This window comes from Megascapheus bottae, chromosome 36 (genome assembly GCF_031878675.1).
Source record: "Megascapheus bottae isolate mThoBot1 chromosome 36, mThoBot2.hap1, whole genome shotgun sequence".
NCBI lineage: Eukaryota > Metazoa > Chordata > Mammalia > Rodentia > Geomyidae > Megascapheus > Megascapheus bottae.
The window spans coordinates 1,924,342-1,940,000 of record NC_143544.1 but is presented as its reverse complement, the minus strand read 5'-3'; the positions used below and the strand labels follow the sequence as shown (position 1 = coordinate 1,940,000).

General features: G+C 53.9%; 1 protein-coding gene across 1 annotated transcript in view; it reads right to left on the bottom strand.

The window, feature by feature from the left end:
* Litaf (lipopolysaccharide induced TNF factor) overlaps nucleotides 1–14,465 on the bottom strand; it is a 20,106-nt gene extending 5,641 nt beyond the window's left edge. The window contains exons 1-2 of the mRNA XM_090324816.1: nucleotides 14,415–14,465; nucleotides 836–1,048 (exon numbers count right to left, since the gene is read on the bottom strand). Of these exons, the coding sequence (XP_090180942.1) occupies nucleotides 836–1,043 (208 nt within the window). The 5' untranslated portion in view covers nucleotides 1,044–1,048; nucleotides 14,415–14,465. The remainder of the gene's footprint in view (nucleotides 1–835; nucleotides 1,049–14,414) is intronic.
* Nucleotides 14,466–15,659: the final 1,194 nt, after the last annotated feature.

Sequence of the window (15,659 nt, the reverse complement as noted above, 5' to 3'; positions counted from 1 at the left end):
TACCACTTAAGCCCAGGCCACTTGGAGATAAGAGTCTCATGGGGCTTTCTTGTCTAGCCTGTCTTTGAAATTCAGTCTTCAGATCTCAGCCTCCTGAGTAGCGAGGATTGCAGGCCTGAGCCGCCAATGCTTGGCTACTGACCTCCCCTCCATTCTCTACTCCATATGGAAGAGTTGAACTCACATTCTCCCATCTGTTAGGTAGGTACTCTACCGATAAAGCTATGCCTCCAGTCCTTTTTGCTTGTTTTTCATATAAGGTCTCACACTTTTGCCCTGGCCATCCGCAAACCATAATCTTCCTACTTTGACCTTTTAAGTCGCTGGGACTACAGGTATACACTGCACATTCAACAGTGTCTGTCCTCTTCACAAATGAGGACACTGAGCCAAGAGTCAGGCAAAGAGGCTCAGGCAGTGGGACTGGCAGTCTCACTCTCTCAACTAGAATCTCCTTCTGAAGTGCTCGTGACACTGAGTCAGGGCACACCTGGGCACACCTGGGCAGCAGGAAGAACCTGCAAGTAAAGGCCAACAAGCAGCTGCCCGGGATGAGAGGGCGGCCAGTGCAATGGAAGCCTGGAGCAATTCCGTTTACCCAGGGCCCACCCAGGGCCTCGTGCTTGGCAGGCAGGCTCTCCACCACCCGAGCCACACTCCTCATGCTTTTTGCTTTAGTTACTTCCCAGCTAGAGCATCACACTGTAGCCTGGTCTGACCTGGAATTACAGGTGTATGCTACCATGCCTGGCTTGCCTAAGCAATCACCCAGTACCCACAGTGCACGGCCCCGGGCGGAGGGCTAAGGAGGGCCAGGGACCCCGGCAGGACATACTTGCGTTGGGGTTGGGTGCAGGCATTGGCTGGGTGTAATAGGAAGGTGGGTTTATGCCTTTCCCATCGGGCCCAGCTATCAGTCCTGTGGCTGGCCCGGGTGGGGGTGCTGGGGCGGTTGGATAGTAACTGTTCACCGTCTCTTCATAGGACGGGGGTGCCGTGGGCACGGACGGCCCCGCTGCTTGGTAAAGTCCAGGAGCCGACATTTTACCTGAAGCAAAACACAAGGAACCAGGTAAGAAAATGACTCTATCTCTAATCTTCCTCCTGAGGAGGCGACGATGAGCCGGCCACCACCAAATGTCAGAGGGGTCCCCAGGTGTAGACCCACAGGAAATCTCACGCCGATAAATCTCCTAGAACCCCCGGGGGCCTCAGCCCACCTCCTGCAGGCATCGTCCCACACCACCGGGACCTCCTGCCTCGGGCCACGCAGGTGACAAGACATGATCACCAAGATCGAGAGGCCCCAGACACCCGAGCCACACGCACATAACCACAGCCCCAACTCCTTTAGCTATTTTTTGGCTAGGGCCTCCTGCCTGTGCCCAGCCCAGCCTCAGACCTCAGCTCTCCTCTCGCCTTCACCTCCCATGTGGCCAGGATTACAGACATGTGTCAGTGTGTTCAGCTGCGTGGCAGGGAGGGGTTGGCTGGGAGGGGTGGGGGGGTCAAGATGGAGTAGGGGAGCTGCAGGTGACTCCTGGGAGTGGAAGAAAAGTCTAGAAGGGTCTGGGAGGGGCCTCTGGGTTGTGTCCCCTTGGCAATAAGCCTCCCAGGCCAGATGGCTGTGTGGAGGGTGAAGGAAGGGCTGGCCGCAGGCGGCTCGGGTTACCCTGGGCACTGGGCGCGGCCCGGGCAGCTGCAGGGACAGTGGTGGCTTTGTGAGTTGTTTGTCCAGCAGGGCAGGGCCATGGCAAGTCACTGGGCCTGGCACCAGCAGCCCCGCCCCCTGCGGTCACTTGTTCCAGAAGCAGGGGCTGTGAGGGAGCCTCCAGGACCAACAAGAGACTGAGGAAAAATACTCCCGATGGGACCTGTGACACAGGAAAAAAAAAAAAACAGCCAAGAAATGCAGGAAGACAGGTAGAAGTTGGGGACAGTGTGTTGACAGGGGTCACGTAGACCCATCTGTCACCTGAGGACCTGAGATCTTAACTGTGTCTCACTTAAATCCATTTAAAATGAACGTTTTTTTTCAGTACCTCATGTTTGTGTGGCAGGTGCTCTGCCACTTGAACCACACAGCGGTCCAGTTTTTTTCCAACTGTGACACTTGATCCACTCTGAACAGAGCTTGGATAAAAGTTAGCATCTGGTTTGGATATGATGCAAATATGAAGTTCAGCCTGGATTCCACAACTTTGTACAAAAACAAAACTCGTTTCTCTATTGGTTATCTGCTCAAGTGCTCCGTATGGAGACAGAGGGAATGAAATGTATTACACATTTTATTGTGAATGTCATCTCCTTCCTTGTCCTTTTTATAATGTGGTTATTATTTTGAGGCGGACCAGACCAGACCCACCCCCAGTGCTGATTAGGGAAACTGAGTCATAGGAGAAGCAGTGGGTGGACAGCGGTGCAGGGAGGGGACAGCCACTAGGGTAGCCCTGATTCTTCCCGCCTGCGCATTCCGGCTCCTGAGGAAGAGGGGGCGCGTGGGGTTTGAGGGCTGACCTGCGCCCCGCCCCCTCTCCACGCACAGACTGGATGCTGCTTTCTGAGCCTTGCGTGGAATCCCCCACCCCCGAAGTGAGCAAGAAACACGTGCAGCCGGAACCACAGCACCAGGCCGTCCTTCCCACGGGCTGCGAGCCAGTGCTGCTGCTCCAATGAACCCCTGCTTTTTTATGTCACGTCTCCCCACCCCTCCCTTTTTTGTGCCAGTCCTGGGGCTTAAACTCAGGGCCAAGGCTCTGTGCCCTGAGCTTTTTTCCTGCAAACTGGTGCTCTACCACGAGGTCTGCGTCTGTGTGTTTGCTGTTAACTGGAAATTGCTGTTCCTGGGGGAGGGGGAGTCAGCGACTCAATCCCCTGCTCCAATCACCTCCGCCTCTGACCTCACTCCACATGACAGTCCCTTTCCCCACAGGGCCCTCATGTCACCCAGGCTCGGGGCTGCCCAATGGCAGAGGCCCTGCCTCCATTTGCTCCCTTTCTTGCAATAAAAGTAGAAACCAGAGGAAACACTATTTCCTAATGTAGCAAGACCTTAATTGTGTCATGGAAAAACAGACTGGGAGGGCCCGTTGATAGCTGGACCGCTGGGCAGTCAGCAGACTGCTCAAGACAGGCACGAGGCAGGGAGGAACTTGTGGGGTCTAGGCTGCCATAGTAACGGGGAGCTTTGTGGAGAAAAGAAAAGACACAGGGGGGTTCCTTGCCCCTTCACCAGCCAGTTGCTCAACTTTGTCGCTAGGACCCGCAAGTGGCCCTTGACTCCCCCTCACAGAACAAGCTGCACCCACCTGCAGCCAGGCCCTAACTCCTTCACAGAAGCGGCCCTGGCTGCACGGCTCTTTTTTCCCATCATTGCAGAGAGTGAGAACAAGGCCTCTGACCCTGCACATAGCAGGACCAAGCCTGCTCTTGGTTTCAGTGCAACCATGGGCCCCCACTATGCCCTGAAATTCTCCATGCCTGGTGAACCGAGTTTCTCATTTCCATGCTACACACAAGCCCCAAAGTGACACAGCCAGTGTCACCCAGGCCAGGGACAAGGAAACCGTGGTATTTGTCCATTGTGAGCTCTGGCAAACTGCTGGCCACAGCCCAGCTGACAAATGCCACGTGAGTCCTCACTGTACCCCAAACCCTGGCACACACAAAAGTAACTTCCAATCTTGTTTGCATTACAGCTACCTCAAGGAGAAAATCGTGTGTGTGTGTGTGTGTGTGTGTGTGTGTGTGTGTGTGTGTGTGCTGGTCTTGTGGCTTGAGGCACTCAGGGACTGGGTGTTGTCCCTGAACTCCTTCCCTTGAAGCAGGTATTTTACCACTTGAGCCTCAGCACCACTTCCAGCTTTTTTTCTATGTATGTGGTACTGAGGAATCGAACCCAGGTCTTCGTGCATGCTAGGCAAGCACTCTACCACTAGGCCAAACTCCCAGCCCCCACCAGGTGTTTTGAATTGGAGACCAAGGTCTTGGTTTTCAGGGACAAAGGAGATGCCTGGATATGCGTTATAAACTGGGTGTGGCGTGGTACATTCTTGTAGTCCCAGCTATATGGCAGGCATAAGTGTGGGGCGAGTGGGCTGAAGAATCACAAACAAAAAGAGTGGGGAACCTGGTTCAAGTGGAAGAACAGCAATGCCGTGCTGTGGAGTAGAATGGTTTGGTTCCCTCTGGAATCCTTTCTTCCCTTCCTCCAAAGCTTCTGGGGTTATGCAACAGGGAGCATGGGGGCGGAACAAGATGGAATCAGACAGGAAGGAAAAGCCACCTTCCCAACCTCAGGACTGGGTTCGTGCGTGGGGCGCCGTGGGAGTCCTGGGCCTGGTGAAGGTGCCTCTCTGGCTCTGCCAACGCCTATTCCAGACCCGGGAAGCACCATGGACCCAGGACAGTCCAGGTAGAGTAACTGCACAAGGGACTGAGGGGACCCTGCCAGCTTCTACTCAGCTTTTTGACCCCTCTTCCTTCCCCTGCAGTAAGGATCTCTGGTCTGCTCTCACACTGACTTCCATGGAGGTGGGGAAGCTTCCAGAATCCTCTCACCTTGACCAACAAAAAGTACCTCCCCTCCCACCCTGACCCCTGGACGAGCAGAGGAAAACTCGGGAGCCCTCCTGACACACTGCTGCGGTTCAAGGTCCAGAATCCAACCCAGTATGGCCTGGACCCCATGCAACATATGGAAATCTGTCATCTGAACTCCATACCATCACCCCACAGAAGCCACGAAGACCTGGGGGTCCCGGCTAAGCTCACCCTGAGGTTCTGGCTTGCTTTTCCCTGGCAGAGCACCATGGGAGAGTGAGGAGGGAGAGGACAGGACTGGGCCCGAGGTGGACAGCTGCTCCAGAGGTGAAGCAGAAACCCATCAGGAACCAGCCTGTGGAGAAACTGAGGCCAGCCAGCTTTGAGAGACTCAGGCAGACCTGCCTGCAGGTGCCAAGGATTGTGGAACTGTCAGGGTATGGGAGAAAGGTGCAGACTTTGAGGACACAGAGGGGAATGAGAGGACTCGTGGAACGCTAAGGTCAGCGCTGGGATTTGAACTCAAGGCTCTGTAATTGCCTGGCAGGCACTCTATCTCCTAAAGCCACACCTTGATTCTCCCGTCTCCATCTCCTGAGTAGCTGGAATTAGTCTGCACTAGCAGGGTAAGATCTCACAGCAGATCCACAGCTGCGCCCAGGCCTCCCTGGCTCACAGAACCCAGCTCCACAATTTCCCATCTGTGGGAGCTGAGGTAAGCTGCAAGCTTCTCCCTGGGCCTCAGTTTCCTTATCTGGAAAGTGGAGGAAGAGGTGGGGGGAGGGGGAGAAAAAGACAAGAGAATGACCCCCTCGTAAGACACAGGGGGGAACTGCGTTATCTGGGACATGGGGCATGGGGCAGGGTCTGGGGGCTGAGAGGTAGGAGCTTCACAGCAGACTACAGGTTAGTCTAAACCTCAGCCCCAGTGTGGCAGGCAGAAGGATGTCCTCAGACCTCTGACCCTGTGACTGTCCCTTTAAATGGCACAAGGGCCAGCCCATCTGTGCTGAAGGGTCTTAGATCCGGGGAATATCCTGGATTAACCAATGGAGCCAAAACCACAGGAGGAAGGGGAGCCAGCCAAGGAATGCGGGTGGCCCCCAGAAAGGAGGGGGGAAGAGGGGAAGGCCAACTTTCCTGGAGCTCCCTGGAGCTGAGCCCAGCAAATACCTGACTGAATTTCAGGAAGACCGGAGTAGACGCCCCTCACAGCTGTGGGATCAGCCTGTGTTCCCAGCCTGGCCTCCACTCCCCGCTCAAGGCATGCACAACCTAGCCCCCCGCCCCCCGAAAAACTGGATTCTCCGTGTGTGTATGTGCCAGTACTGGGACTTGAACTCAGAACCTGAGTGCCATCTTTTTCACTCAAGGCTAGCATTCTACCACTTGAGCCACAGCTCCACTTCTGGTTTTTTTGGTGGTTAATGGTGGACTGGTTTTGAACCAGGGTCCTCAGATTTCAACCTCCTGAGTAGCTAGGATGACAGATCTGAGCCCTAACACTCTTCTGGACTGTGGAAGCCCAAGAAACCAAGGGAAGCCTGAGAAATGACCTGAGAGCAGAGGAGAGGAGAGAACTCCAGGAGTGTGACTCGGGGAGAACAGGAGGTACCAGTGGACCCCCCTCCCGCCCCCTTGCCACGTGGTAGTGAGCAGGAACCCTCACCAGCCAGTGAACTTTGAGCGGAGACATTTCTGTTCATTATCAGTTACCCAGGCTATGTGTCTGGGTGGGGTGGCTCACACCTGTAACCCCAGCTACTCGGGATGTAGCGGTGGGGAAGAGAAAAGTTGGAGGCCAGCCCAGCCAACAAGTTAGGGAGACCCCTTACCAACCAACAGGCCAAGCATGGTGGCCCACGAGGTATAGGTAGGAGGATCACAGTCCAGGCTGGCCCAGGGGAAAAAGTTAGAAAGACCCTATGGAAAAAGTAATAAAGCAAAGGCCTAGAGGCGTGACTCAAGTGGTCATTCTGTTCTAGCAGTACAACACTGAGCTCACACAGAAATTTTTGCATGCATTTCACAACTTCCCTGTAAGTCGAAAATTATGCTCAAATAAAAGTTTACATGAGGGCGGGGAGTTTGGCCTAGTGGTTAAAGTGCTTGCCTAGCATGCATGAAGACCCAGGTTCGATTCCTCGGCACCACATGCATAGAAAAAAGCCAGAAATGGTGCTGAGGCTCAAGTGGTAGAGCTCTAGCCTTGAGAATGTCCAAGGACAGTGCTCAGACCCTGAGCTCAAGCCCAGGACTGGGGGAAAAAAAAAAAAAAAAAAAAGTTTACATGACAGAGGAAATATTCAAAAAAAAAAAAAAAAAGACCCATAAGATAAAAGCAAGATGACAGACTCCCAGGCCTCTCACAGAGCAACCCTGGGGGAAACTGAGGCTCCAGCTAAGATGGCATTCACATAAACTTAACATAGGAGAGTCCTCTGACCCAGAACTACTCTGAATCCACTGTTACCCAACGTGGGTGCAAAACACACTGTTGGCGAGAGGCTGCGTGCGGCTGCGTGCGTTTTCATATGGAAGAACAGAAGTTTTGCCCAGGCATGTGACATGCCCAGCAGTGCAGATTCACACTTCCTTCAACAACATGCAGAAAAGCTCCCCGAGGCAGGCCTGTCACCCTAGCCACTCAGGAGACTGAGATCTGAAGATCGTGGTTCAAAGCCAATCCGGGTAGGGAAGTTGATGAGAGACTCCTGTCTCCAAGAAACCAACAAAAAAGCCAGAGATGGGGCTGTGACTCAAATGGTAGAGCTTTGAATGAAAAAGCACAGATAGGGCCAAGGTTCTGTGTTCAAATTCTGTGCTGGTACACACACACACACACACACACACACACACACACACACACACCCCATGATGGTGCTAAGAGGGGAAGGAGGGAACGTTTCCAGCCTGCTGAGAAAAATCACTCATTCACTAATGGACTTCCCCACCACTTCAGTCGCCCCCAGGCCCAGGCAGAAGTGATGTCATCCCCTGAACTGCCTCCCACCTTCCTTAGCGGAGGGTGATTCTGGCTTCTAATTGCAGCACAGCTTCCTATCAGTGGTCCGCATGTCTGCTCTTCAAGCCACATGTGGATTGAAAATATTTGTAAAAAAATAAAAATAAAAAAATAAATTTAAAAAAAGCACCCACAAAACAGGAAAGAAATGGTTTTTCCTGGAGATCCCGCCCACATCTACCCAGCATGCACAGCGCGAGGCTCAGACAGGGGGTACACAGGGCATCTAGGGAACAAGCCCTGTAACCCTGCCTACCAACCTTAAGGACTCAGCTAGCCAACAGGTAGGAGTAGACACAGAGGGAAACTGAGTCTAGCTCGGAGGTGGGGTGGTTACAGTGCCAGGCTGGATCTTTGGGGGACCCCCACAGAGGGTTCTGGCTCCATTATATAATGAGCCACTCAAGAGCAACTTAAATACCCCCCCAAAATATGACTCTTGCCAAAAACTTAGTTACTAAAAATAAATCTCCAAACCCACCAAGGCGGGGGCCACCAGGCCACAGGGAAACACACATCAAAGCTTAGGGGCCTGCCTGGGGGAGCCCACCCCAATGCCACCAAACCCTGTGCTCCAGAACTGGGGGGAGGGGGGCCATTCAGACTCACAGCCCCTATCCACCCCCAAATTGCATCTTCACCTTTTCCTCCTCTGTGTTTGGCGCCCCCCCCTCTCTGCCTTCTCAAGGTCTGGAAGAAAAGTGGAAAAGGGAGGAAGAGATGGGGGGGAGGGGAGAGGGAGGGGGAGCGCCTGTCGGCATGTTGGCTTCTGTGCTATGCCTGGTGCTGTTGAAACTCCAGCCTGGGAATCATGGCAGCTCTGTGCCACTCCCCCACTGTGGGACGCCGATTTGCTCCTACAAATCTTTCTAGGCCTTGTACCCCAGCAAAGCTGGGGTGTGAGAACCCCCAAGCATTAATAGGAATGAGACCCTAGGTCTCCTGAATGCTTGACCTAAGGGATTCCCCCCGATCTTCCCTACCTTTCTCACTCACCTCCCCTCTTCCCCCATCCTACTTCCTTCTCTAGAGTCTTGCTCCCTTTTCCTACTCCCTTTCCCAGGGATGGGAGGAAAGAGGGAGGGAGGGAGGGAGGGAAGGAGGGAGGGAAGAAAGGAAAGAAGAGGAAGGGGAGGGATTCAGTACAGGAAAGGGCAAAGGTTGACACACACATGGGCAGAGACTTTGTACAGGGCCAGCTGTCTCCCTCCCTGCCCACTTGGCCCCCACTCCCTCAGACAGAGTTTCTGGGTGTCAGGGGGCAGGGCTGGAAGGTACCCCAGAACTAAGAGGCCTGGCAATCCTTCTGCCTGGTGGATTCAGGAAGCTGCCCCCCACCCCCAACAGCTCATGCAGGATACAAGCTGGGGTGAGTAAGCAATGGCTATCTGCAGGGCCTCGGGGCCCTGCCCACTTCCTGGGCCCCAGGGCCCTGCTCCTGGGTTCCGGGGCGTACTTGATGGGCTGGAACCCACAGCCCTGGGGAGCCAGGCCAGCACAGACACCTCCGCCCTTTCCCTTCTCACTCCTCCAGGTTCCACTTCCCCAGGAAGAGCCCCCCCAGTCCCCTCTCAGTACTAATGCTTCCTGGTAGTCTGTCTCCCCAACTGGGGCAGGTCACACTGGTGGTGTGGGGGAGTGCTGAGGCCCCTGTAGCTGGCCCCGTACCTAAGGGACATCTCCAGCCACATGGATGGCAGCACCATTGATGAAAGATCTTTACAAGCTGTGGGTCAACACTGGGGCTTGAACTCAGGGCCCAGCTACGATCCCTGAGCTCAAAACTGGTGCTCTACCACTTAAGCCACAGCCACTTGTGGCTTTTTGCCAGTTAATTCAGATATTGGTTGCAAGGCTGGCAGGCCCTAAACCCAGCACAGAGTTTGGCAAAGAATAAGTTTTCAGGTGCCAGAATATACTGACTTATGGGGGAGCCTGCATGAGGGTAAGGGGACCTCTGGGTACCAGCTTGACATCCTTCTGGCAAATCAACACTCACTCCAAGATTAAAATGAGGTACCAGGTGCCAGTGGCTCCTGTCTACAATCCTAGCTACTCAGAAGGCTGATATGGAGAACTGTGGTTCAAAGCCAGCCAGGGATAGAAAGTCCTTAAGACTTCCTATTTTCTGTTTTCCAGCAAAAAGCTGGGAGTGGAGGTGTGGCTCAAGAGTGACAGCCTTGAGTGAAAAAGCCAAGCTGGGGCCAAGGAATCTGGCCTGTCTAGCATGCACAAAGACTGGGATTCATTTCCTCGGTATCATATACATAGAAAAAGCCAGAAGCAGTGCTGTGGCTCAAGTGGTAGAGCTCTAGCCTTGGGAAAGCCCAAGGACAGCGTTCAGGCCCCGAGTTCAAACCCAGGACTGGCGCACACATGCACATTCGCGTGTGCGCATGCACGCACACACACACACATAAAGCAAACACACAATATTGTTTAAACAGCTATAGGGATCTCACTCGAATAGATGTAAAGAAATCTCAGATTAAACTGCACTGACTAGGCCTTATCTAAAAGCAGAAGGGAGGGAGGAAGGGAAGGAAGGAGAGCTCAGAGCTCAGACTTTAAGCAAAAGGCCAGGTGTCCTCTGCTCTTCAACAGATGTCCATTTCAAAACTTTCCACCAGCTAAGTTTCAGCAATGTGTGGGAGGCAAACATGCTAAAAAGCACACCACTGCAGAGAGCTGCTTTCTAGATTTTGGCATCCCAGCAGGTGAGTGGAGGCAAGGCAGACTACAGCTTTCTCTTTTCTACAGCCCAACTCACCAAGATCAATTCTTACTCAAAGAAAGTAGTATTCAATGCCCCCACCCCGAAGCCCAGCTAACAACCAGTAGGCAATATTCCAAGAACATGTAGCTCACAGGAGTGCCCCCAGGAGAAAACAACAACAGAAAAAAGATTCCTTAGCTGGGTGCAATGGCTCATGCCTGTAATCCTAACTACTCAGGAGGCTGAGATCTAAGGATCAAGGTTCAAAGCCAGCCAGAGCACAAAAGGACCTGAGACTCATCTCCAATTAACCCCTAGAAAATGGGAAGTGTAGCTTGGCTCAAAAGCTGTAGAGCTCAGGGACGATGCCAAGGCCCAGAGGTAGGGCGGTAGCCATGAGTTGAAGAGCTCAGGGTTCAAGCCCTGTGACCCATACACACAAAAAAAGAAAGAAAGAAACTGGAATTTGACTCCCAACAAATTAAAATACCAGTTTAAAAAAACATCAATAACAATAACAACAACAACAAAAATAAATTTTTTTTACCAGAATCTTTTTTTTAAACCAGAATTTATCAGAATCTCCTACGAACCTCCCAAAAAATATTTCAGAGAAATATTTTAACTTCCATATTTGGAATTCTGGGCATTTCTCTGGGGCCAAATGTCCCACAAATCAAAGATAAGGTGACCAAAAGCTTGAGGTCAGATTCAAATATAGCAGGAGTATAAATTTGTGGGCACTTGTCTGTAGCTGGGAAATGGACCCATGCGAAACTGAGCTGCTTCTCCAAACACCAGCACATAGGATCCCTCCAGGGTTCTACATAAAATCACTCCCCTTTCCCACAGAGGCCACAGATTTCCACAGACACCTCAGAGCCTATGACCAAGCCTGTGCCATCCTGATGACCATGACAGAGAAACAAGCCCAGGGACATAAGATACACACCACATGTGAGGAAAACTACACAGCAAGACGTTGCCTGTCTTCACCTCTGACATTTCTTAACACAGTAATATTTTTACAGAGGCTGCGAGTGTGACCCAATAGTAGAGTGCTGGCCTAGTATGCATGAAACCCTAGGTTTGAATCCTCGGTGTCACATACACAGAAAAAGCCAAAAGTGGTGGAGTGCTAGCCTAGAGAAGACTCAAGGACAATGGCTAGGCCCTGAGTTCAAGCTCCAGGACTGGAAAAAAAAGAAAGAAAGAAAGAAAAAAAAGAAAGAACTATTTTTACAGAACGCGCATGCGTGTGAACTCAGGGTCTAGATGCTGCTCTTAACTTTATTACTCAAGGCTAGCACTCTATTACTCAAGCCACAGCTCCACTTTTGGCTTTTTGCTGGTTTACTGGAGAGAAGAGTCCCACAGACTTTCTTGCCGAGGCTGGCTTTGAACCAGGATCCTCAGATCTCAGCCTCTTGACTACCCAAAATTACAGGTCTGAGCTATCACTGACTAGCTTTTTACAGAAAATTGAAAACACCACTACATGCCTCTGAAGTAGCTCACTGACCCTGAACCCCGTTCACCCCATATCCCAGGATACCCCAGTGTAGGCTTGCTCTTCACCCTCACTTTCTCTGAAGCTTTGGGGTTGAATCCTGGTGATTTAACTCCTTAGGAGGGCAATGTCACTCGCAAACATCGTCTATGCTACTTCCTTCTTTTGTTTACATACTACTGGGGTGTCAAAATAATCCCCGAGGCTTAGGAGGCTGAGAAATCTGAGCCTGAGAGGCTGGACGGGCCTCTGAACACAGCCTCCTCTCTCTGACTTCCTTGCCTTTCTGTGAAAGACACCCTGTCTTACCCTGTCTGGAAATATATCAGCAGACTCCCCTCACAGGGACCCCATCCTCAGAAGGAAAGAAGTCAGGTCCCCTAGAGCGGAGAAGGAGCTGAGCAGAGGCTGGCTGGATCACCTCAGCCTCTTGTCCAGTCATCTGTCCAGCCAGCTGTACTGTGTCAGTGAGTCCAATCTGAAACTGGCATTATCTGGGTCTTTGGGACTTCATTTGCAAGGCTCCGTGTCACATGAAACTTTCCCAGAAAAGGAGTGTAACATCATCTTCAGTCACAAGAGTGTTGACTGTCCTCAGGAAGGGGACAAAGCAACCTCACCTGCCCTAGCTCACGCAGCCAGAGAGCAGCACCACACTTCCAAAGGCATTTCCGAGTGGAGCAAACACACACCAAGTTCAGAGCAGGAGGGGTCATGGCCAAATGGGCGACAGACATTCAAAGCATGTGTGGACTAAAGCAACATGGAGTGAAGGAAGTGTGTTTACCCACAGAGGTAGGCCACCTGGCTACTGGGCTATCTGCAATGGCAGCGAAGTGAAAACAGAGGGTTCCCTTCTTCCTACTCACTGGGTAGCTTTGGGGAGACACATCTTTGGAGGTGCATTTTTTTTTAAGCCTAGGCTCAATGTGGAATTAGGCTGTGCGCCTCAGATCAACGCATCCGTGATTCAATCAACAGCAGGAAAGCAGGCTCCATTTCTCTTCTGGAAAATTAGCTTAGGCTGGACGTGCCTTCCAGTGCCTTCTGCCCCTCTTCCTGCCTTCACCCTGGATTTGCCTGCTCTCCTCTGTAGGCTGCCTAAGGATCTTCTGCTTATTTGAACCCAGAACCCACAAGTACTCTCACTTCAGTTTTCTCACACAATGCTCCCTGACCAGCAACCTGACTCCTCCCTTTCCTCTCTCACTTCCCAGAGGTCCAAGGCAGTAGAAAGCTGCGCCCCCAGGCACCCCTTAGCCCCTGGTCCCACATACACCCTTCAGGGCCAGGAGCCCTTTCTTCTATACTGTCTCCACAGGATTAGGGTAGTGTTCTATGTCTCTGCAGCCAGTCCACAAAAGCAACTGGTGGAAGAACAAAAGGAAATCTATTTGCCAAAGACAGGGAATTACTTCATTCTCGTATCTTAAGAAACTGATGCTACGTCTCAGCTCAATCACTGAGTGATTCAATTTGCCAAAGCCATTGCAAGGAGACTTTTTCAAACATAAATGAAAACATCCATTATTAATGCCATGAAACAAGGAGAGAGGAGGCGATGGGCTTCTCCTGTACTAGACCTACAGTGAACTTTTATGCCAGAGCAGGAGCACTTTGAGAAGGCAGTGCCAGGCTGGCGGTCAGGAGAGGGCCAGGTGCACCATGGGTGTTCTTCCATGCCAGCCCACACCCTCTGGCTCTGGATCCAACTGATAAAACCAGGCCTTGGAGGAATTCCAGGCACCACCTTAGTCCTTCTCTGTGGCTATCTGGGTGAGCCCTATTGTAATTGTGACAGTCGGAGGAAAGGCGATGGTGGAGAGGGGAGGGTGGAGACAGTCAGGCGACATGAACACGAATGTAAATCTCATCGCCCTGTAAAAGGACCCCGAAGTAGGATCCATGCAGGGTGGGGAGAGTGGGATGCAACCCCATTTTCAGGCTCAGAAGATGAGTGCCTTCTGGAGACTGTTTTCAACAGCCAAGGACGTCAGCTCCAAAACAGGGAAGCAAGAAACCGGCCAAAAATGTGGAGACCGGTGTCCAGGCCGAAACAGAATCCGCCACACTTCCCCTCCGGGCCGCAGGGGCTGCAGGCCGAGCTGCCCAGCCGCGCCTGGATGGGGGCGACCCCGGATCCCAGAGGGATCCCTCGGGATCCCTCTGGGATCCGGGGGGAGGAGAGCCGAGGCCCCGCCGGGCTGCGCAGGGCGGGTCCCTCCCGGGCCGGGCTGACCCAGGCCCCGCGCGCCCGCGGACGCCTGCCGAGACCCTGAAACTTTGGGGCGCTTTTTGTTCCAGAATCTCATGATTCCGAAACTTGGCGCTCTGGAGCTTCCCGAGCGAATCGCGCCTTTTCCCGAGCCTCCCCCCGCGCCCGACGGCGTCCTCCACGGGGAGGGCACCCCGGCCACGCGGGGACCGGAGCCAGGCTGCCCCGGGGCCCGCGTGGGGTGTGGTGGGGTGCGGTGCGGGGGAGCGCTTCCCGGCCGCCCCCGGCACTCCATCCTCGCCGTCCCGCCGCTTCCCGCCCCCCAGCCTCGGGGCAGCCCCCTGCTAAGGGTGCGGCATCCCGGGGCCCCGTCCGCGTCCCCCAAACACACCCCCGAGGAACTCACCGAGCCCCGCGCCTGTCAACCTGGAAGTCTGCGCGGGCCGCGGCGCCGGCAGGGAGGGAGCGCGGGGCGGGGCGGGGCCCGGGCCGTGGGCGGGGCCGGGTCATGGGCGGGGCCCGGGCTGTGGGCGGGGCCAGGGCGGGCGGGCCCGGGTCGTGGGCGGGGCTCGGGCCGTGGGCGGGGCCGGGGAGTGCGGGGCCGTGTCGTGGGCGGGGCCTGCGCGCCGCCTCTGTGATTGGAGCACGGTCTCGATGGGCGTGGCCATGTACCGGCAAGGGCGGGATTGTTGGCCGCTGCGGGCGAGCGGTCAGGCCCCGCCTGGACTTCCTGCGGCCTCCGTCAGCGGTCTGGCCTGGCCCCCCCCCCCCCGCCCCCGCCCCGGTCTCCCCCAGAGGCCTCCCGCCTCTCCCTGCACCTTCCGATCGCTCCTAGTTCACCCCAGATCACACCCAGATTCCACTCGCAAACTTGGAAGCCCAGAGTTTCATCACCTGGGACCCCTTCCTCTGCCCCCCCCCGCCCCCTCGGCCCCCGCCTTCCATTCCCGCACTCCCCCTTCTGCCCTCCCACCCGTGTTCAGGTCTGCTGGATCCACAGCTCCAGGCCCGGCGCCTCCCCCCTAGAGCTCTGCCAAGTCCAGGCCCTCGGGCCCTCTGGGCCTGTGGACTCACAGAATGAGCAAGAGAATCCCTAAGACCTTTGCTTGCCCTTTCCACTTTTTATGCTAGTGGTGGAGCTTGAACTCAGGGCCCCGGACGCTTTCTCCTGACTTTGAGGCTAGCACTCAAACTAGAGCCAGAGCTCTGTGGTTAATTGAGACCACAGTCTCATAGACTTACCTGCCTAGGTTGGCTTTGAACCAAGATCCTTTCATCGCAGCCTCCTAAATAGTTAGGATCCAGCACCCAAACTAACCTTTTTGTTGTTTTAAAAGAACATAGAGGAAATTGGCTCCAGCCTCTGCCCTTCTGGTACAAGGAAGTTGGGCAGAGGCATCCATTGTCCTGACATGAGGGCAGAATAGGGCACAACCCGTGGCTTCTACCCCAGCTTCACACGCTTTCCTTCTCCTGAACCAACCAGCACTATGGGAGTCTCTCTGGCCCTCAGTGCCTTACCTGCGAGTGCCCCTGTGACTTATGGGGGAACTGTCAAGAGCACCCCACCCTCATCCATGAAAAGCCACATTTCCAACCCAAAGCTTTCAAGCAGGAAATAAACACTAAAGGGGCCAACACAACCATGTCT